This window comes from Chlamydotis macqueenii, chromosome 2, assembly GCF_036417535.1.
Source record: "Chlamydotis macqueenii isolate bChlMac1 chromosome 2, bChlMac1.mat, whole genome shotgun sequence".
In the NCBI taxonomy this organism is placed as follows: domain Eukaryota; kingdom Metazoa; phylum Chordata; class Aves; order Otidiformes; family Otididae; genus Chlamydotis; species Chlamydotis macqueenii.
This window is the reverse complement of record NC_141557.1, coordinates 41865815-41889210: the sequence shown is the minus strand read 5'-3', so window position 1 is coordinate 41889210 and position 23396 is coordinate 41865815. Positions and strand designations below refer to the sequence as shown.

Below are 23396 nucleotides of genomic sequence, written 5' to 3'. Positions count from 1 at the left end.
TCCTATAAGCCCCACTTTAGGTACTGGAAGGCCGCTATAAGGTCTCCCTGGAGCCTCCTCTTCTCCAGGCTGAACAGCCCCAATTCTCTCAGCCTGTCCTCATAGGAGAGGTGCTCCAGCCCTCTAATCATCTTCGTGGCCCTCTTCTGGACCCACTCCAACAGGTCCATGTCCTTCTTATGCTGGGGGCTCCAGAGCTGGATGCAGTACTCCAAGTGGGCTCTCATGAGAGCAGAGCAGAGTGGCAGAATCACCTCCTTTCACCTGCTGGTTGTGCTTCTTTTGATGCAGTCCAGGATGTGGCTGGCTTTTTGGGCTACAACTGCGCGTTGTCAGCTCATCTTGAGCTTCTTGTCCACCAGTACCCCCAAGTCCTTCTCCACAAGGCTGCTCTCAATCCCTCCATCCTCCAGCCTATATTGATACTGAGGGTTGCCCCAACCTGTCTGCAGGACTTTGCACTTGACCTTGTTGAACTTCATGAGGTTCACATGGACCTGCTTCTCAGGCTTGTCCAGGTCCCTCTTGATGGCATCCCATCACTCAGGCATGTCAACTGCACCACTCAGCTTTGTGTCATCTGCGAAGCTGCTGAGCATGCACTTGATCCCACTGTCTGTGTCACTAATTCAGATACTAAACATACTGATCCCAATATGGACCCCTGATGGACACTGCTTCTCACCATTCTCAATCTGGACATGGAGCTGTTGACCGCTACCCTCTGGATGCAACTATCCAACCAATTCCTGATCCATCAAATCCTTATATCTTCAATTTAGAGAGAGATGCATGATGTTTGAATCTCATTTATTTGTCACATACCTCCTTTTTCTGCCCTTCATCTGTCCTGTTTATTTAGATGATAAACTGTTATATCCTCCGTTGTCTGGACAACAGCTTGTATGATACAACCTTAATGTCAGCCTGTAAGCACTGCTGTAACATAAATAGGTAATCCATGGTGAGAAATGATGGAAATAATATGCAAGAAGAGGAAAAATCTCAATAAAAATGAAGTAGCAAGACAACAAACATTATCTAGCCATGTGTTGGGAAAATAAGGTATCCATATGTTAGGTTAATTATTTTCTTGTATATTACCTGGAATTCTAAAGGATATACTCTTATAATGCCTAAAGGTTCATGTTGAGAAAATGGTAAAGCTTTTTTTTTTTCTTAAAGTCTTGTCAGTTGGTTCTGTAAGTAAATATTTGTCGCTTTTGCTGCAATGGTATGACTGTGTCTATCTACTTTATTTTTAAGGAAGTGAGTTTTTAGCCATCCAATAATAGTGATACACGATGCCTGATCAGGACAAAAAGTTGAAGAGCACAGAAAAAGCAACAGACAAAAAACCTCATGGGATCTCTGTGAGGTATAGTATCTGATGTCTGTGAGGTATAATATCTGGTGTCTGTCTTTGAACTTCAGCAGGACCCATGTGGAATTTGCAATAGCTGCCAGAACAGAATGCTTTAATTTGAAATGCAGTATAAACATGACAACTGTTACTCTGGTCACAAAGTTTATTTACACCATTGTTGATTTAAGGTGTTCTGGAGAAGCTATACGTTCTTCTCTATTCAAAATGGGGACACTAAGCAACATTAGAAAACTTTATTTTCTGTCGGCAGCATTGTTGCTTGTTAGCATTCTTTACTCTTACGGAAGTACTTTTATGTAACTCTAAACACGTATTTATGCTGTTGTGTTTTGTCTTAGGGATTATGCTGACCTTAAAAGACTTCAGTCTCTCTTAAATGATCAGTCAAGCAACCAACAGGTATTTTTCAATAACTGTTATTTTTCAATAACTACTAAATGTGCTGTAGATTTTTTTTTTGTTATAAGTGATGGTGATTATAGCTTGTGGCAGTTACTTCGTGGCAGTGGATATGATGATTAAACATGTTAGCAAAATCTTGTGTTGGCATCACTGCTTTTTTTTTTTTTTTTCCTCCTGTATTGTTGCATGTAGTCAAATACCCTGACAGATTTGTTTTCTTCCGTGCCATTCCACAGTGTCATGAGAAAGTAGGCTTAGAGATGTAGTACTTACAAGATGATGAAGAGTGGTAAAGAATATAAAATAAAATTAAAAAAAGTCAGCATTTCAAGCATAAATAATTTGTCTCTGGAGAATAACACTTCAGATAAAAATCTTCAGGGCATAAATATCAGTGCATGAAACTTACGGGACACAGTAAAGTCTCCTTCACCTCAGGTCACTTTGTGAAGCTTATGTTTGCCATTTGAAGCAAAGAAAACCTACACGTGATGATAGGTGTGAGACCTTGGAATACCAGAACAATTTCTCTGATTCTATTCTGTAAAAAGTTATGACAGAATAACTTAGGGAATCGTCCATGTGAGACAGGAGTTACGCACTCCCTTCCTGGATAGAGGCATAGAATTTCTTCTGAGCATAAAGTTGAAACATCTGAGTTCTGCAGCCTAAAAAGAACACGAAGGCTGTGCAATTGTAGAAGTAGGACAGGTAAGGAGCACAGATGATGAGTATGTGTTGCAGATTCTGTTGCGCTTTACTATTATAAATTTTAAGACACTGTTCTTCACATTTTATATATCTCCAGGTACTTCTTTTCCAGCCTTACTTTACATCAGTTTTCTACCACATCAGTTTTGTTTTGCATGGGGTGTGTATATATTTTTATAATGGCAGGTTATAGGCCCAAAGCTCAAGTCAGAACTTGAGAAAAGGTACTTTTGCTTGATTTTTTTGTAGAAAACAAAAATGTAGAAAACTTAAAATGTAGAAAACTTAAAACATTTGTCGAAAACTTAAAATGTAGTTTTTGACTTGTGAGCAATATTCCTTTACTCCTTAGCTTCCAGCTATACATTTTGAAAGTGGTCAAATCAATGTGACAAGAGCTCTGCAAAATGTCAAAAGCAATGAACAAAAACCCCATGGTCAATGGCAAGAATCAACAGAAGCTGTTCAGCTTGAAAACTTTAGGTAAAAAAAAAAAAAAAAGGCTAATATAAGGACACTGTGTTGTATCTCTGAACATCTTTATGTATTTTAAGTTTCTTGAGGTGTTGAAGACATTTATCTTTGTACTTATGTCTGTTACTTGTACTTTAATGTTAACCCACTATCTGAGATAGAAAGTTAAACATATATAATTCCTAAACCTAACTGTGAACGTTCCTGCTTTTGTAAGTTTCAGACACATGCCCCCACTCAGAGCATACTGTTGAGAGTTCATATCGTCAATTTAAATAAAGTAAGGGTTTCTTTATTTGGAAAGCTTATATTATACCATTATAATAGTCCCAAGTTATACATGAGACAAACTGTTTTTCCATACTGTTAATATCTGGAAATCTGAAGTTATGTTATTCCATAGTAACTGCTGATATGGTATTTCTTAATTTTTCTTGCTAATGTTAAGTTTTGACAATCTAAAATCACGTTGTGCAAGATAATCAATAATTCATCATTTTTCTTTTTTTTTTTACCCTTCTTAGTGTGACCTACAAGAATGAGAGAAATTTTAGCCAACATCCCAAACATAAGCTGTTTCAAGAGATCTTTACAGCTTTAGTTAAGAACAGACTCACCTGCAGGTCAGTATGTTGAACACATTCATATCAAAGGAGGGTCACTCTTTCTTGCCTTAACCAAAGAACCAGGATGCATGGATAACATTTCATACTGTTTTGGTAATATATATGGCACATATGTTTCAATAGTATACCTCTGTGTGGAAACTGCTAGCTTCATATCTCTGCATAATCTCAGTTTTAAAGAATTGCTTCTATTTTGGCTTTGAAGACTGAATTCTTGGGTTAGTGGGATGGAAAAAGGAAGGCCTAGTTATATAACAAAATTTGGATGACTGAAATTCTGACATCTTTTTTTTTTTGTTTCCTTGATCATTTATCCATATCTGGTACCTGTAATCTATGGTTTACTTTTCTAATTTAATTTTTATTTTACTGATTTTACTTGTATTTTATGGACTGCTGCCTATATATAGAAAGTGGTTTTCATAAAATTCAGATGAGTTTATGCTACTGTTCGTATTTATTTGTATGCATGTGTATAACAAGATTAGAAAGGGAAAACTTTCTTATGCTGCTCTCATTTGAGCGAGGAAGAAGTGCAAGACCTTAAAAAATAGGGGAGGGAGGTGGGTAGAAAAAGGTATTTTCTGGAAAAAAAAAAAGTGTTTTTCAGTATTGCTACTACTGTACACCACTGCAGTGTGTCGTATTTTTCCTTTTTAAAGCCCAAGTACATTTTCTGAAAAATCTTAAGTGGCACAGAAACTTAAAGGAAAAATCCTAGAGTATTTAAAGGTATTAATGTGTCATGCCTAGAATTTACAGAAGTACCTAACAAAAAAACATACAAAAAAGTCAGTTTATTTAGACTCTTTTTCAGAAATAACTAGGGAACTAGCAATCTCATCTTTGATTATCTGAACAGCAGTAAGTTTAAGACAGATCATTTAAGTGATCTGTAAATCTCATACTTCTTTTTTTGCAAGTGAACTTTATAATCACAGTACCCACCAGTAGGATGTCAGTGGCTCAGCTTAATTTGCCAGAAATCTAAGAATAACTTTGGTTGTATCTTCTTAAATTCTATTTATACATTGTGCCATATCTGGCCCATATTTTGTTTTTGTTTTCTTCAGTATTTGTTGTTAATGATATAGCAAAACGAGCCTGGTATTCTAAATGAAAGCACCCAGGTGAGGTTAATGAAACAAGCATGTGTTAGTAGGTATGTAAAAGCCATAAGATAAGTCCAGTTACAAAGGTGGTGTAGTTGCCCTTTATAAATATGGCTATGATGGCATCCTCTCTTTGGAGCTACTGCCACTGCATTGTGTCAGAGCTTAGAAACTGTCATTCTGATGTGCATTACAGACTTCTGTTGGCATAAATATGTTGGTTGGGGTGCAAGAAAAAAAATCAGATGCCCACTTACTGGCATCCCTCTGTCAGCAGAAGTCCTGCTTGTAGGTAGGTCTGTTGACAGGAAAGCTGTGATCAGCTTAGCTTAAGTAGTTTGGATAAGGAGTATAACTAAGCAGGCAGAAAAAATCCTGATGACATATGCTGAATATATGCTAGGGTATCTAGTAATGTGTATTGTAAATGTAACTATAGTAGAAGAGGCTCTCAAGTGTTAACCATGCTCAGAGAATTACTGTCCCTGCTTGGAAATGTGACAGATGTGTTGCTCTGTTAAAGAAATTAACTTCTGTCAAGAGTCAAAGCTTTTTGAAAGAATAACTTTGTAGAATCACTCTGGTATTTATCTCCAGGCCACTTTAAAATCTGACCTGCAAATTTTGCCTGCCAGTATATGGTGGTTGTTTTCTCTCCATGGAAGTTTCGTGCTGTTCTGAAGTGGCCAATTATGGATGTATAATGAAAAACAGTATTGCTTTGGGCAGAATATTGGCATAGAAGGGCTGAGATTTTGTTAGTATCTATTTGTAAAACATTTATTTTTATAAAAATATTTTTAGCCGTTGGCATCGTTCCCAACTGCAAATGATAAAAAGGGAAGAGAACTGCCACGTCCCATAGATTTCTTCCATTCCTTGGAAACCTGCCCAGATACTACAGATTCTGCCCTGCCAGTTAAAACAACAAAAAGACCACCACTGCAAAGATGTCCAATTTTAAGTTTATTTTAAATAGGAAGATGGGGATATATACCTTCAACAGGCAATGGTAATAGTGATTCCATTACTGGTATTTTATGCACGATTACTGCTGCTGGATGCTTTATGCAAATCTGAGTTGTGTTTTCTACCAAGTTTTGTGCTAGGGAATTGTATGGAGAAACATAAAAAAGGAAGTTCTATTTGGAAGCATAATCCTACATCAAGAACATTTAAGTGAAATAACAAATTATTCCAGGTACTAACAGTATGAGAGTTTTTAAAACCCAGGAAAGATTATGATCATTCAAAAGATTATTTCAAATTTAGCTATTTTTACTTCTGTAGCACCCATATTTTTCCATAAGTGTATTTTGTGCACTGAAGTTTGATATGTGGTTTCTCAGTGATTTTTGCCCTTTTGGGCCTTGATCCAAACTTAAATTAAGTTTACATCAAAGCATGTTCAGTCTGTGCTTAGAGGGAGGCATGTACTTTCCTGTGTCAGTTCAGTGATAATAAGTGATGGCTGGCAATGTTCATATAATGAAATAGATTTATTTAAAGCTGTTACTATATCTGACTATAAATTGTATTAAAAGTTCTATAGTATAGTATGTTGTACAGCTGTTGTAGGTCACTAATCTTCTAGTCGATTGATTCCTGCATCAAAGTGTTTTATTTAAGTATTTTTACAATTTTTAAATTGTATTTCATTTATGTTTTGGATATTTCTTTTACAGGGAGTGGGTTAATCAAGCTCCATCCATCCATTTTCTTAGAGTATTAATCTGCCTGAGGTTATTAATAAGGGATCCAAGCTATCAGGTCAGTATGTCAGAATATTGTTTCTTGCTTGGATAAGAATGCATATAAGCATCATGCATATGTGTTGTGTTGGTGCAGGTGTATAAAAACATGCATTCTTATGGATGCATACTTCTTTTATGTATGTACCTATATTTCTATATATGAAGATGTGATTTGTGAACAGATTCCAAGAGTCAATTTGCAATATAGCTGCATAACTTGCTCAGTTTCTGATATTTCTTATGTAACAGCTGTTGTTATTAACCCTAATAAAGAACCTGTAAATCTCCATAACAGATGGCTTGGTCATTGCTCTGAGCCCTAGATTCTGTATTTGACTTTACCATATAGATACGTAAAATTCTCATAATGTTGTAAGTGAAGAAAACTAAAAGCTGCTTATTCCTCCTAGCAGCCCAATGCTCTGAACTACAAATAACTAGCTTTTAATTTTATTCTGGCTATTATATTTGTTATTCATAGGAATAAACCTCAGACATCAGTTAAAATGCTTGGTTTTGTGTATTTATTTTCTGTGTTCTAAAGCTTATACTGGTTTTACAGTTTTAGAACCTTTTAATTTCACTTCTGTGTTGTTATCTATCTACTTATTGTAAGTAATTCTGAGCTCTGAAGGTGCTGAACATCTCCCGAATCCATTGACTTTGAGCACCGAAGTCAAGATTTCTCAACATTCAATACAAACAGAGCATTTATATTCAAGTGTTCTCTCATTCTAGTGTTCTCTGGTTTTTGACTCAATTTATTTTTTTATTTTCTTTTAGGAAATGCTCCACAGCTTGGGTGGGATTGAAAATCTGGCTCAGGTAGAATTCCTTGTAGTACCTTTGTTCATTATGTTGCATGTCAGTTTATTATGATTAGAATGAAATACACTGTAAAAAGCAGCGTACATATATTCTTTATGGAAAGAAGCGAGTCTATTCCTCTATTTGCACATAAGCAGTCAGTGTGGGTTTTTTTTTCACTAGTGCACAAAGCAGTTCTTATAATCTAGCAGCATTTAACACAGCATTTTTAGTTGGGAGGCTTAACAAATGCCTTTTGAAGTGAGATAAGAATTAGAAAAGTCAGCACAATTGGTTCAGTCAAAAGAAACTGTAGACTTTTGCAGTAAGATGAATAAAGTCACCTTGAACTGTAGCAAATGACTTTTCAAAGGTAAAAGCATAGTGATAGAATGTTGAACAGGTTTCAATTTGGGAACTACAGTACTTTTGCATTACAAAACATTATTGATACCTGACTGCTATATTGTTACTGCTCTATGTTAATACTTCTTTACTCCGGGGTTTTTAATACCTGTTCAGTGCCAGTTTAGCAGTGACACGTGAGATACCTTGAATATCTTTGAAATTGCTGGGAGTTTTTTTTTTCTAGAAAAAATGAGAATTTTAATAACAAATGTATCTTTCTAGAATGCAGTCATCATTCATTAATATCTATGGAGCCACCTGTATTTCAAAGAACCAATAGTGTGCTGTGAGCCCTTTGGTCAGACAATCACCTGTTTGAAACGTTGTGGGAGTTAAAGATTGTTAGTTTCTAATGGATACAGTTCCCACAGGAACTGCTTGGCGTTTTCTGGTGTTGCATGTCATTAATGCTTAGCCCTGTCTTTGAGGAGCTTGCACAGTACAAAGTGCAATGGCCTGTTGAGATGTTTGGGACATCTGCAAGAGTATGCCTTTGCAGGAGGAATCTATTTTTACAATGCATGTGTTGCTGGCATAGCGAATTTAAAAACTTATGAGATGCAATATTTATGATTTTTGAACTTCTGTTCAACTTAATGTTTTGTGTCCTTTGCAGCGAGATAAAATTAAGTGTTAAATGGATTTCCAGCACTCTGAAATGCAATTTGAAAAAAGTTATAGCTGACACTTTCAAAAATTGCTCGGAAATTTGGATGGTGACATTAATTTCAAGGTGAATTGTGATCCAAATCTTCTTGCCAAATCACAAGTCTGAAGCCATCCATTCAATTATTTTATACAGCATTAAAACAGTTTTTTTTTTTTGGGGGGAGGCAATTTCATATAAAAAACTGTGCTCATTTTTAAGTATTTTGGAACACTAACATTATTATTACCAATATTACTTTGCATAGTGATATCTTCTTCATGTATGTTTTCTTTCTAAATTATGTGCTACTACTGTAGTTCTAGCCTCTTGAAAGCTAGAAGCTAGAAGTTTCAAGCTCTTCATCAGCTTGAAACTGATGTAATTTCCCTATACGTGTTCTGGAAATTTCAAAAAGCCAACATTTGTAAGACTAATACATAAGTGATGCTGCAAATCATATCATGATTTTTGTGTACTAACAAACATGACATCCTTGTGATAATTCTCATTTCCTGGAAAAATATGTTTGACCAGGTGGTTATTAAAAAAGATTGACCACCATTTCCCACTAGCTTACTATGTCAAAAAAAAAGAAAAAAAGGGAAAGAAAAAAAAAAAAGCCAGGGGAAAAAAAAAACCAACAAAATTCCCCCTGCAGTTGTATAGATTTTGTAGAGTCTGAGCCTGTCACCTATGTGGACTGAAGATCCATCTGGCAGTTCCAAAGAGTGGCCAATGGTAGATGCTGAGGGAAAAGTTGGAGAGCAGAAACATGAAGTACTAATTTTCCAGAAAACTTTTCTGAACCTCTAGCAGCTTGCAAAGAAGGGAAATTTGGCCCTAGAAGTAGGGTCTTTGTGTTTGATAGTCTTCAGTGCATTTTCCTCTTGTGGAATTTTACACTTGCTTTTTGAATTCTTTTACCTCCGAGATCTCTTCTGTTCTCTGACAAGTTTTACAGCAAAAGTATGCGGGAGGTTGCAGACTTACCTTTTTCGTGAAACAGATGCACCACCTACAGGCTATTTCTGTGCTTAACACTTTGGTTTATGAATTCTTAAAACTATTTTTAATGATAACCTTTATTTTTTCCCCTCTACTTTTAGTATATGGAAACAGTAGCAAATGACTATCTTGATTATGGAGAAGAGCGGCATAATGTAGACAAGTTGGTCAACATGACATGTAAGTGTTACAGCTGATAATATAAATTTTAAGGGCACTTACAACTTCTTGTTCGAGGCTTAAAATGTTTAAAATACTTGAGATAGTCATTAAGTAAGATATTACTAGATTAATTGTGGGCATCAACATACAAGTAAAAAGTAAAATTGCTGTGGAAAAGCACATCTTGTGTTTTGTACATAAGTAATATTTCTTTAAGAAATTAATCCCTTTTTTGTGCACTGAAATAACAGTAAAATGAACTAGTCATGGTTCAGAGAACTTATCCAGTGTTTTGTTTTATTATCTTCATTAGTAAAATGAAAAATATTAGGTGGTAAAGCTTCAATTTATGTGACTTCCTTTGTTCTGTAGATATTTTCCAAAAGCTTGCAGCTGTTAAAGATCAAAGAGAATGGGTTATAGCAAGTGGAGCACATAAAGTAAGTGCTTTGTAAAATTGCTAATTATAACTAATTAGCTGCTTAACTGAATGACTCATGCTTTTCAGATTTGATCTGGTGGAGAGTAAATTCCTTACCTTGTCAAGCTTGTAATGTAAGATAATCTCAGTTCTGTGTCTTACAGATGTATTAGTAGTATCATAAAAATTATTTCTTGTAAGTTAACTGGCCTGATACGTGGTTATTGGTTGTTTGAGATAAATACGTCATAAATGCTTGGACTAAGCTCATTCATATAAAAAGTAGTACTCATATTTACACTGTCCTGAGATACATGTTACTATGATGTAAATGGTTTTATATGATTTTTAATATAAATATATTTTTATTTTATATAAATTTCTGCTATAATTTTTCACTTATAAAGTATTCTATGTCTAAATGGAACAGCATCGACTTAGACAGTGACAACCTAGACATCCCTTGCTATACATTACTGTCAGTTGAAGTACCTATACTTAACCGTTGCTGATTTGTGGCCAAAGTGAGAAACAGTAGAGATCAAGATCAGTATAACTACTGCTTTGTGATTCTATTATGCTGCAATAAAACATTGGCAATTGTTATCAGATAGTATTGGACAACATATTTTTAGAGAATCTAGAGAAATATGAAGTTTACATTATTTGTTAACAGACTATGCAGGGCCTTAATTTAAATATTGCATTATTTAAATATAAGCTGAAAATTAACATTTTGTTTCAGGAGGCCTTGATTTAGAGTTCTGAAGTATTTAACACAAGAACAGATTTTTACAGTGGTATATTAGGTTGGACAGATGCTTTAGCAGTCAAGAGAGATGCTAATTGCAGTTTGAGAAGAAATATCCTTGCTTGTCCTAAGTCTGGGTGTATCCTAAGACTTTTAAGTGTATTGTGTAAGGGTATGGTGTCTTAGTTTTGACTTTTCAGTAAGTAGCTCTATATGTGTTTGGGTTGTAAAAGAGAATAATATGATTTGTATTTATTTATTGTGTTTCATATTTCATTTTCCAGACCTTAGTAAATTTGTTATCTGCCAGAAACAGCAATGTGCTGTTGGGTGCCCTCCTTGCTCTTACCAGCCTAGCAGAAAGGTAGGTTCAACTTGATGTGCTGTAGTTCACAATAAGCATTTTAATGTTATCTCTTCAGACAATATTATGAGGAAGACCTTTTTTTTTTTTTTTTTCCAAAATGAGGCCTTGTTCTATGGAGGTCTATGAAGTGTGCTTAATTTTATATTGAAGCAGTAGAAACTATGTAGAAATTTTAGTCCTTGCAGCAGATTTCTTGCTCACGTGGATAACTTTGTAAGACTGGAGTCATAGAATCTTTCTTTTCCAGAATCCTGCATAGGGTTTGCATTCTTACTGACTTCCTGCATATAAAAATCTTTTGTTGTGAGCTTAATGTAACGTTGCTTCACAATAACCAGCAAGAATATTGTTCAGTGTAGTAAATAATGAATGCATACACTCAAATCCACATATAGGTATCCTCTCCTCACTAATGACTAGTTTAAATAAAGATAAGACTTTTTTTTCCTGGTCAGGAGAGAAGAAAAGGAAAAGGAAGATACAACGTCTTTCATCCTTGGTAGTTTTATAGAAGAAAAGCTGCTGCTTCCACATTTGTTGTTCTGCTGACTTCCAGACTTGTATAACAATTTTATCTTTTAGATGAAACATTATAAGGAAAATTACAAAACTGAAGAGAATAGATATAATTCCTTGATCAATAAAAATTTACTTACCAAGATTTGTCTAGATTTTCTCTTTTCCCAAATTTCTTTTGTTGTATTTCAGTTCAATTTTTAAAAATATCAGTATTAATTAAATTATGCTATATATACATTTTCAACTTCCATTTAACTTTCTTCACAGAAATAAATGTGTTGTATTTGAAATGGGTAAGAAATTGTTTAGAGTATATTACAAATATTCATGGAAATTGTATTTAATTATAAAAATATACCTCATTTGCTTAATTTCTAGTATGAAACAACTGAAATATATTTGTGTCTTTTATGAATTAACATTTACTTTTTTGTACTGGGAAAAATAGAAGTTATTGCAGTGTCACTTTTGGCTTTTTTTTTTTTTTTGTGGCTTTAATTATTTGTGTGCACAGTATGATGTTATTACTTAAGACTTGAGAAAATAATAATTCGTCGGTTGTATAAGGAGGGAGGGTAAAGAGCAATGTGTTTTTTTTTGTATAATTTGATTTGATACAAATGCCAGGAATAATCAATTTGTAGTCCAGAATGTAGGGAGAAGATAAGCAAGCTCACCCTTGTTGAGAAATTGCTGGTGATATTACATGAATACGATTTGCTTTCTAAAAGGTGAGACTTTGCTTGTAGATTAATTATATTAAAATATATTTTGGCTTTTTCATTCAGGGACGTGATTATTTAGAGGAATTAGATAATGTGGCACTTTAACATATTAAAGGTAAAGTTTTGACACCTATGTACTTTCAGTCAGATATTGATAAAACAAAGTCTTTTCTAGTAGTTTTGTTATAAGCTGTCTCCTCTCGCTCCACGGATGGCCTACAGTGTGGTGCAAATAAATTGCAATATTACCATTAAGTGATAGCAATCGCGTTTGTTGGTGAATCTCCTCTGCTTTTGGCAGACCTGAGTGGTTAGATGGAAAGCATGCTGAACTCTTACAGTTCCTGGGATGCCCAATATTAAGCGATAAAAAAATTGCAATACATACAGCTGTTGTAGTTTACACCAGAGGCTGGGTCAGACCCCACATCGCTTCAGTTAGAAAATCATAAAGGTTTCTTCAGTTCTTTAAATGTCCTTTCATCTCAGCTAAGCCTGCTAGCTGAATATAGTATGTCTGCATTTCAGAAAGAAACCAAAAGACTCTCAAATTTGATAAGTCACCTACCCTATCACATTTAAAATACTGATGAGATATTTTAATTTCATGCTTAATCATTTCACACATCTAAATTATTTTACATATGACTGAAAATCAAGAAATTGAATATGCCAAAATATTTTATTTAGTTTCTGGCTTTTAAATTATTTAGATTATATGTAAACCAAAGTTTCTTATAAAAATCAGAATTTTAATATAGACAGGAAGCTGGTGATGTTCAATGCTCGTTAACAATAATTTTAAATTCAGATATGAATCTCAATTCATATGTTGCATCAAACACACATGCACTTTTTGGCTTCAAGTGGAAAAGGAAATATACCTAACCATATTTTCTATGGAAAGTCTACCTTAATTGTAGTGAAGTGAATGAAAATATTGTATAAATGTTTAAAGTGATATATCCAATCCTTTTTTTAAACATAATATTGAAACCATACTGGAGAAGAATCACAATTATTGTGGAAGTATTCTAATTCCACACCTGGGCTTTACAAGTTCGTGCAGTCAGTGCTCCTTGTAGCACTAATGCCGTTACCAAGAAGATGGTACCACCGGTGGCTGCAGCCCACCTGGCAACTCCCATCCTGGCTGTGTATGCATGGCTGCCTATGCTGACAATCAAACACAATGTAAATATAACTTCGTCCCATGTGAAAATTTGGACCACCTTCTTTTTTCTTTTCTTTTTTTTTCTTTTTTTTAAACAGTGAGTTTAACCAGTTTACAGTGATTTTAAGCAGTTTTCTTTAACTTTTTAAAAATAGATCTCTCTTACTTCTTTAACATTGGCTGTGGTTTTTTTTTTTTTTTGCCTTTGCTAATAGACAATACAAAGTAATGTTAAAACTTTGTGCTCACTTTTTTTAGGCTCACAGCAGAGTTGCTACGTCTCCTCTGTGCAGAGTCACAAGTCAAAGAGCAGATAAAAATATATGAAGGAGTCCCAGTCTTGCTCAGTTTACTCCACTCTGATCATATCAAACTTCTATGGAGTGTAGTTTGGATTCTGGTACAGGTTTGTGAAGACCCTGAGACTAGTGTGGAAATCCGGATTTGGGGTGGAATCAAGCAGCTCCTTCATATATTACAGGGGTAGGTTTTCAGTCCTCAACCTTGTGGCCATTATATGAGATTGTTTTATATTTTAAGATATATTTGACCAATCCCTGTTTTATCAAATAGCATTTTTGTTCTATTCATCTGTACGTGATGTCTGCAGAAATTAAAAGGCTATTTAGAACATAATGAATAAGCAACATTTTTTTTTCAGCTATGCATATTGCATTGTTATCTTAAAGTGTTTTCATATTTTGAGTGTATAAACTAAGTCATGAATAGATTATAAACATGTCATTACTGTCTACTTAATTTCCCTATTAATTAGACACCTGTTTAGTGAACTAGAATTGTGAATATAGTTGATGAGCGTGGTACGGGAATTCTCTGTTTAAAGACTTGTTTACTTTTTCAAAGTGTATTAGCTAATTTAGTGAAAACCAAACACATTTTCACAACTTCAGAAATGGTTAACAAAGATACATTAAGCCATGTTTTTACACTGCAATTTTTTTTTTTTTTTTAGGGAAAGAAATCTTGTTTCTGATCGGTCTTCAGTTGGAAGTTTATCTAGTGCAAATGCAGCAGGGAGAATTCAACATCTTCATTTGTCAGATGATTTGAGTCCTGATGAGAAGCAAGAAAATATTTTCTCACTTCAAGCAGGTAGGTTTATAAGGCCTAATCCTGTGTTACATGTTTACTTAAGTTGTGCAAAGGGATTAAAAATATTTCAAAATCGAAATTGTAAACATTTATATCTGCTTTAGGGAGTGGGAGCACCAAGTCAGCTGTATTTATTTCTAAATGTGCAATACCTGCACAGATTTTCAGAAAGGACACTTTTTTTTTAGAAAGAAGCAAAGGATAAAGTATTAAGTACATGGGAATCATATGTATTTCTTCCACCTGTATAAACATCTAAAACATATATATATATATATATATAAACTTTTGGTTTTAGCCTGAGATTATTTTTATTTGATCATATTTTTACTCCTATTCAAATTTACTATGGTAGATCTACCATGAATTGATTATGATGGAACTCTTTCAAAGTGGTATTTTAAAGACTACCAGTCTGGCGAGGATTCCTCAGTAGCTATGGAGAGAATCCCTTTTAGAGGAGACTTCTCAGTAGCACATCAGCTATCCATTCCTAAATGCCTTCTGAGGGATCGTGTCTTTTTCCAGTGACCATAGAAGGACAATGCAAAACATCCTTACTAGGATTACATGAGACTTTGCGGTATCTTCCTGAAGGCTGTAACATAATATGGAAGTGTTTTTGAATACTTTATCATGAATGGTACCTCTGGAGAGCTGGTAATGTGAAATGAATTGCAGTACCAAAAGTATTGTCAGCGTGGAGCATGTTTCTGGGTTATTTCTGCTTTCTTTAGGGACTCCTAAGAAAGGGTAAGCACTGAACTTGGAGAAGTCTTTTTTGGTTCTGAGTACTTATTTATACTTTTAGTCTTTTGTATAGGGTTTAGGTGGTGAGGTTTTGTTAGGAGGAGGCAAGGGATTGCCCTGTGCTGATCACGGCTGATTCCAGCTGGCTCTACAACAGACCCACAGCTGGCCCAAGCTAAGCCCATCAGTGAAGCGGGTGGTGCATCTGTGAAAACATAGTTAAGAAAGGGCAAAAATGCTGAGTGAGCAGAGGAGGAGAGGCAGGGGGAAGGAGGAATGAGAAACAGCAGTGCAAACAGCAAGGTCAGAGGATAAGGAGGTGGGGGGGAAGTACTTCAGGCACCAGAGCAGAGATTCCCCCACAGCCCATGGGAGAGACCTTGGTGGAGCAGGTATTCATGCTGTAGCATGCGGAGAGGACCCATGCTGGAGCAGGAGAAAAGTATGAGGAGAAAGGAGCAGCAGAGTGGAATTGTTACGTGCTGGCTGTAACCTTCATCCAGCAGATCCAGGTAGAGGAATTGGGAGTGAAAGAGCGAAGATCAGTCTGAGGAGAAAAAAAGGACAGGGTGGGGTAGAAGGTGTTGTTGCTTTGTCTTTGTGTTTTTGAAATAAAAATCTATTTTAATTGGCAAGAAGTTAAATTAATTTTCCCCATGTCAAGTCTGTTTTGCCTGTGATGGTAACTGATAAGCAATTTCCCTGTCTTTATCTTGACTTATGAGCTTTTCCATCCTGTTTTCTCCCACTGTCCTGTTAAGGAGAGGGAGTGAGTGAGTAGGTGGATGGGTGTTTGGCCCTCAGCTAAGGTTAACCCACCACACAATCTGATTATCTTTATGCATCTGGCCTTAAATGTTACATCTCCATTTTTGTTCTAGCTTGTTGTGCTGCAATTACTGAACTGGTGCTCAATGAGACTAATGCTTACCAGGTTGTACAGGTAGGAGGACTTTATTCAGTTAAGTAAGGCATTATAGTTGATAATTTGACTTAATAGTTCTTATTTGTTACAATCATTTAATTAACAAACAAAATGCAGTGGTTCTATTGCCCAGCCTAAAACCTTAGCTCAACTCTACCTTCATGAGGAGTTTAAGAAAACATGTCAGGAGCAGCAGCAGAATCTCTGTAGGGCTGACACATATTCCCTTCAGCTCTGCTAGAGAGGAGAGTAGTCTCCAACAGGAAGCTTGTCAAGTAACTGGGAGCACTACTGTAACCAAATCTACCAGTGCTCTTCTGTCAACCTAGCGTGATGGTACATTAGTGGAGGACACAGGGTTACATGAAAATGGAAGCTGAAATACAGTATGGTTTTTACAAAATCCTAATGAAGGCACAAACATATTCCTCAGACTGTCACTCTGGTGTTTCTCCAGTTTACATTTCTTCTGACTGGATTTCTGGTTCCCAGCAATTCAAAATATCCACATGGTGACGGGAGATCTGTTGCTGCAATTTCTGTCACCTCTAGAGAAAGAAGCATTTCTTTGTTATCTGTTCACAAACTCTCTTTGCAGTATCAGTTTAAATGCAGTGATGATTTAATTCTTATGTACATTTAAGTCATTTGATCTTATAGTTTAGGTGTGCAGAAGGATGTTGAGAACTTGCCAATTGGTATTAGCTTCTGATTTATCTAAAGTAACATTGCTTTTTATTTGTGGTTTCTATGAGAAGAAGTGCTATTAATATTGACTCTTCTCTATTTCCAGGCAAATGGAATATATACAATAGCAAAGTTGACTTTACCAAGCAAAGAAAGGAATACTGAAAAAGCTAATTTATTACAGGTAACTCCCTTTATTATCACGGCCCATTGAAAACCCCAGACAGTCCATGAGAATTTTTTCATGATTTTAAAGTTTATTTTAAAGTGCAGTAAAAAAATCTTACTTAAAGTGGAAAAAAAAAAAAAAAGACACCAAAACAAAACCAGGAATAACAAATGGCCCAGGAACTAAAAGTCAAATAATGACTCAATTTCTGATGTTCTCTTCTGATCTTCTTTGTTTCTGGCACCTCATATAGTGTAAAGGAAAGTGAACATTTTTTGTGTGATAATCTTTCCTCCACTTTTTCAGGTTGCCCAGCATCTTCTTTTTAGTGCCTTGGTCTTCATTGAAACTTACTGTAGATTTGACACTGTCCTAATATCTATTTCTTTCTGGAGCATCTTATTGTGGCTGTTAAATAAAATACAGGAAAACATCACATGAAGTAGAGCAAATTTAAATACAGGATAAATATAGAGCTAATAAGCATAGAATGGCTCTTGGTTTTACATGTCAGTACCCCCATAAATGTACTGGTTTGAGTCAACTTAGGCTAAAAGTTATCAGTAGTAATTTAATTATCTGGTAGGTCTTCTCCAGCCTCTGTGAAATGGTGTTAGTGTCTCTCTAAGCTATAGGAAGGTAGTGGTTTGGGGTTCAGGGATGAACACAACAACTGCTGCTCCAGTTGCCCTAATAAACTGGAGCGTATGCTCAGCACAGTCGCCTCAAACAACTGTAAGGACCTTAATTTATGTCCACCAAGATTTTTAGATTTCAGCAGAATGTGATAGAAAGTAACTCACAAGAGATACTAAGCTACTGTAGTTGGATTAAACGTGAAGCCATGTAAATGAATAATGGACTTAATGATCACATATGAAAACTAAATCCATTTCAGGCAAACAATAAAAAGTATTTTTTTTTTTTTTTTTTTTCATGAAACCTTACTCAGATTCTCACACTGCTTTCTGTATTGCCTTTGTCATTGTTACTGCTGTGCAATACAGTTGCAGCTATTGGAATACCCTTTTTGAATTTCATAGGCATTTTTCTTAAAATTCTTGCAATGCTTGTCTGGTTTCTTTACTGCTCCATTGTCTGGATTTTCAAGGATTAAATTTTCAACTTCTTTCTACAGTACTACCTCAGTAATCTTACTCCATTATTCAAGAGTGACAGTGCTATCAGTCATTTATTCTGCATATGTACTACGTATAAAAATCATTATGCCTTAACTGAAGCATGTCACAAATGTTAAATATTTATCTTACAATACTAGTGTGAGAAAGCCAAATATTATTGCCATTTTCATATGTATTTAACTCATTATTAATCTATTATAATTTCCATTTGCTGATGGACTTTCTACAGTAAGATCTATGTGTAATCTCTACAGTGAAAAACTTTCAAGGTAGCAACTGTGGCCCAGCCGGTCTGGGCTATTTTGTACAGCTGTGACTGTGATTCTCAGTGGCATGTTAGGTGTTGTAACACACTATCCTTCTGCTGTGGTGGGGAATTTACTTCAGACTAAAAAGAAACACTGTCTGTAAAAGAAACAGCTTCTTAGCAGCATTAACATATGTTCCTTTTATGGAAAATTTCAAGTATCCTGCTTCCTTAAAAAGTAGCATTTGGCCTTTGTTTTCTTCATTTAATGCATTTGCTGTTTATTGAAAGATATGTTTTTAATATGGAAATTAATTCTATAGTTATTACTAAGATGCAGTTACCATTGTCTGAATAGAGATTATTGCACTGGACTGTAGTAGTGATTTAGTCACTGATGCAATAAAGTAATTCTAAATTATATTAAAGACATATACTATTTGCATTATTTCAGATATCATTTGGCTTTATACAGTCAACTTTGTCTGGTCAGCCATATATGTGCCGTATTATTGACTCTTGATAAACAGAATTAAAGATGAGTTGTGTAAAAGCATACATGTTAACTACCTGCCAGTGGCTGTTTTAAAAATAAACTTTCTTCAGTAGAGATCATATCAAAACTGAAGTACGCAAAGATAGAAATGGGGGTGCGTAAAGATCTCTGTAAATATGATGAACTTAGAATGGTCAATTTTTTTTTTTTTCTAAATGCTTTCTTTCTCACTTTTCTTTTTTGTCCCCTCTTAGAACTTATGGTGTTCTACATTGCATTTTTCAGGAAAAAAGGCAAAATTCTGTTTCTACTGCATCATTTCAAAGCCACTGATTACATTTATGTTTTTCAGCATTGTAGAAGAGAGCTGGTCTCAAGTCTTGAGCTATCTGCAAATAAAAGGAGATGATTAAGACTTAGATGTTCCTTAGCACGTGCTGTAACTGTAGTCACTCACTTTTTTAAACTTTTTTTTTTTTTTTTTTTCCTTAAATGACCCTGCCTACTTTTAAAGTACAGGAGGAACTTAATATATTTTGACTCCCTTCATTTTCAGGTTAATGACATAATCTATCTAGTCATTTAAGTATGAAGTTTACTGACATGTAAAGTCAAGGGGAATCATTGATGTTTATGGCTTTTCCCTTTGTGTATAAAATTGTCATTAATTTAAGTATTTTTCCTGCTGTAGTGTTATGCATTCAGAGCCCTGAGATTTCTCTTCAGTATGGAAAGAAATCGACATATCTTTAAAAGGTATATGAAAAAAAATGTTTTGTGAAACTCCTTTAGGACAGCTTTCAGAAGTCATCACTCCAATCAGAAAGATGTGCTTTTAAAATGTCATTTATATTCAACAAGAAGAAATAGTAATGGGCAACTTCTCTCTACAGCTACAGACAGCCATTCCTGCATTGCGTCAGTGCCAACCTACAAGATTTATATTTTCAGTGTCAGGCCTTCTATTGTATGCATGCTAGAGAACATAGCTCTGTAGGGGCTCCTTCCCTCATGAATCAATGTTTTAAATATGGTGAGGACAGATTTAATAATAAACCATACTTTTATCCTGAAGATTAGCAGATGCAAGTTACAGCTCTCGATAGTAACAAGTAACTGGGAGCAGTAAATTTTTCTCTGAGCCCTCCACTGCTTCACATGGGAATGACTTTGCATCAAGCTGGTTTACTCAGAAGTGTTGCTGAAAGGTTTGGATCAATAAGGAGAAACTGTCTTTCATCAGTTACGCATTTTTGCTAGTAAGATGACAGTTTCACTGAGCTGGCTACAAAGGCTGTGTAAAACCTAACAGCTTAATTTGATAGTCATCATAGTACTATAACAATAGTAATCATACTGCCTGGGAGGTCTGCTTGTCAGTAGTTTTCTGTATGATTTTCTTCTGTATCATAAATTACTAGAATTCTAAATATATATTTTTTAAGTACTTTTGCTTTTAAAAAGTGTGTTCTGTACTGAAAGGGCCCCAGTTTGTAATGAATGTTCATAGTTGGTGTCAAATTTTGAAAGTGGTGAATCTGGACTGATTTGCTGCCTTTCATATTTTTCCAAATGCCTTAATTTTCTATATTTTTACTTCCAACATAATTTAAAAAAGAAATAAACCTTCAGTTAAGCGTATCACTAATCAAATATTGTCTACTCTCTGTTAGCTTTTGCTTTTCTCAGTCCTTTTCATCTTTCAAACTTGACTTCTTGGACAAAAATTCTAAGATGAGTATCAGGATTCTTTAAATGCAAACATGTTAATCCTATCACTTAATGCATTTCAAGAAGGAACTCAGATAAAGTGACAACAAGCACAGTATAAAGTACTCTAAGAAAAAAAAAATAGGAAAATGACTGGAAACTCAGGAGGTACATTGTCTTTAAAGAGACTTATAATTATTTGTAGAACTGGCATTGATATTATTACCCAACCCATGGAGGCTGAAGTCTGACTTGTGAAAGGTCCTTTAACTCCTATATGTGTAATGTTAGAGGCTTAATATCCGAATAGATATTAGTAACAAATAGGTGTATTATTTAGAAGATTCTAAAGTAAGTTGTGATAATAAACATTGAAAAGTCTCTGCTGTAGATTAGTAGCTGTGTACACTGTTTCTAAAATATATCAAAATTTAAACCTTTGTAGACTTTTCCCTACTGACTTGTTTGAAATCTTCATTGATATTGGACATTATGTGCGTGATATCAGTGCCTATGAAGAGTTGGTATCAAAGCTAAATTTATTAAAGGTAAGTAAAAACCTTCAGAGCTTTAAGAAGCTGTATTCTTTGCACATTCTTAGCACAAGAAAGACAAGAAAAATTTTATATCTATTTATTTGTCATTTAACTTATAACCAGGAGGATGAATTGAAGCAAATTGCTGAAAGTATTGAGAGCATGAATCAGAATAAGGCACCTACAAAACATATAGGCAATTATGCAATTTTAGAGCACCTTGGCAGTGGAGCTTTTGGAAGTGTGTATAAGGTAAATTTCCCTTTTGATATTAATTTACAAGTTTGAGGGGAGACCTCATGAAGAGGATCTAATACCTATTTTAGGCACTACTGTTCTTTGAATTTCAGTAGAGGAATGCAGCTGCATTGTGGGGCTGTAGTTTGGCTAATCACATCATACACAGAAAAAGCTATGACTCTGATAACTAATCTGGTAGCCATAATAATATCCTTTCTGTCCCCATCCTGTATTAATTTTACAAGGGTTTTGTATTTTTTTTAATAGGTTAGAAAACATAATGGACAAAATCTCCTGGCAATGAAAGAAGTCAATTTACACAATCCAGCATTTGGAAAGGACAAAAAGGACAGAGACAGCAGTTTAAAGAACATTGTCTCCGAATTAACCATCATCAAAGAGCAGGTATGTCTCATGGACACTAGTTTCATGTATAGACATTCTACTGTTAGCAGTATTAACTGTGAGCTCTCATATAGCAGGGCTTCCAGCTGCTGTTACTGTTTTTATCTGACCAGCACAATATTGGCTCCTTTTACCTGAATGCTGTCACTGCTGAAAACCTTCTTACTGTACTGTTAACAGCAGAGCAAATGCTTGTTACTAAAGATTCTTACTTTCTGTATTTGAACTTACTTTGTCAGTATTTGAACTTTTTTTTTTTCAGGGATTCTGTAAATTAAGAAAACTGATGAGTCTTTGTTCCATTTAATGAATTCTAGGCTTTAAAATACAGTGAGAAGATAGTCTTTTTTTTTGTAATTGAAAATTTAAAAAACAGACTGATCATTAGTGTTCTTAGGCTAAGAAAGCCAATACTTTGATGCAGGCATAATTGCCTATCTTCGAACTTCACTTACCCTTTCAGTTATTAAGGGGAGAGTGGATAGAAATCGTGCTGTATTTTCCTCCTGGTTGCTGTAGTAATGTGCAACACTTCTGTGTGTTTGGCATAGCAGCAAAGGTCTACTGCACTGTAGTTCATAAGCAAGTTTGTGGAATCTTTGTGGAATCGTTCCTTCCACTGTGCAGCTAAACATTATAAAAATCATGCTGTCAGTTTAAATATTCTAAACATCTTAATTTCTTTCCTCATTGCAGCTTTATCACCCAAATGTTGTGCGGTATTATAAAACCTTCTTGGAAAGTAAGTATAAATGCAGACAATTACCACGTTGTACATAATGAAGAAATAGAAATATTTAATAAAAGCACTTAGAGCTTGGAAAGAGTTTGTCAAATTTGAGCAATAAATGATAATATTTTCTTCAGGAACTGCTACAGTTCAGACAGGTTTATATTCCTTTAAAATTGAAAAAAAGGTGAGAAATAATATTTATGTTTGTTTATCTATCAGTAAAACTAGATGCAACGTAAACATGTAGAAAGCATAATTCTCGTCTTATAGAGTTTAAGGATCCTAAATTTACAACTGGAATGCTGACTAGGGAGAAAAGCTATAGAGACTAATTGAATGAATAATATAGACTGCTCAGACATATTGTCTGAATTTTCTTTTTTATAAAGAGCTAGCTACATACAGCTGCCTACTGAGAGATTATTGAGCAGTGAATTCCTTGTAGCTGCTGTGATATAAATTGAGGGAAAAATGGAATAACAAGGAGTAGAACTATGATTAAAATGTACTGTACAAATAATTTTTTAAAAAGTAAAAAATAACTTCTGTATAAATGTAATATTCTATTAATTCATTTTCTTTTATGTAGATGACCGATTGTACATAGTCATGGAGCTCATAGAGGGAGTGCCATTGGGAGAACACTTTTACTCTTTGAAGGAAAAGAAACAACAGTTTGCAGAAGAAAGAATATGGCGTATATTTATCCAAGTAAGGCCCTCAATTTTTAAAATTTTTATTTTATTTATTTATTTATTTGTATTTTTTTTTTTTACCAGGACTTTCCTG

At 34.8% G+C, this 23396-nt stretch overlaps 1 protein-coding gene across 1 annotated transcript in view; it reads left to right on the top strand.

The window, feature by feature from the left end:
• The first annotated feature begins 1304 nt into the window (after nt 1–1304).
• NEK10 (NIMA related kinase 10) overlaps nt 1305–23396 on the top strand; it is an 88227-nt gene continuing 66135 nt past the window's right edge. The window contains exons 1-20 of the mRNA XM_086741576.1: nt 1305–1378; nt 1726–1786; nt 2853–2983; nt 3499–3597; nt 6398–6482; nt 7250–7291; nt 9437–9515; nt 9870–9937; nt 10954–11033; nt 12200–12286; nt 13713–13937; nt 14428–14567; nt 16199–16260; nt 17036–17113; nt 19675–19739; nt 21139–21241; nt 21353–21481; nt 21737–21874; nt 22571–22616; nt 23197–23318. Coding sequence (XP_086597702.1) covers nt 1305–1378; nt 1726–1786; nt 2853–2983; nt 3499–3597; nt 6398–6482; nt 7250–7291; nt 9437–9515; nt 9870–9937; nt 10954–11033; nt 12200–12286; nt 13713–13937; nt 14428–14567; nt 16199–16260; nt 17036–17113; nt 19675–19739; nt 21139–21241; nt 21353–21481; nt 21737–21874; nt 22571–22616; nt 23197–23318 — 1914 coding nt within the window. The remainder of the gene's footprint in view (nt 1379–1725; nt 1787–2852; nt 2984–3498; nt 3598–6397; nt 6483–7249; nt 7292–9436; nt 9516–9869; nt 9938–10953; nt 11034–12199; nt 12287–13712; nt 13938–14427; nt 14568–16198; nt 16261–17035; nt 17114–19674; nt 19740–21138; nt 21242–21352; nt 21482–21736; nt 21875–22570; nt 22617–23196; nt 23319–23396) is intronic.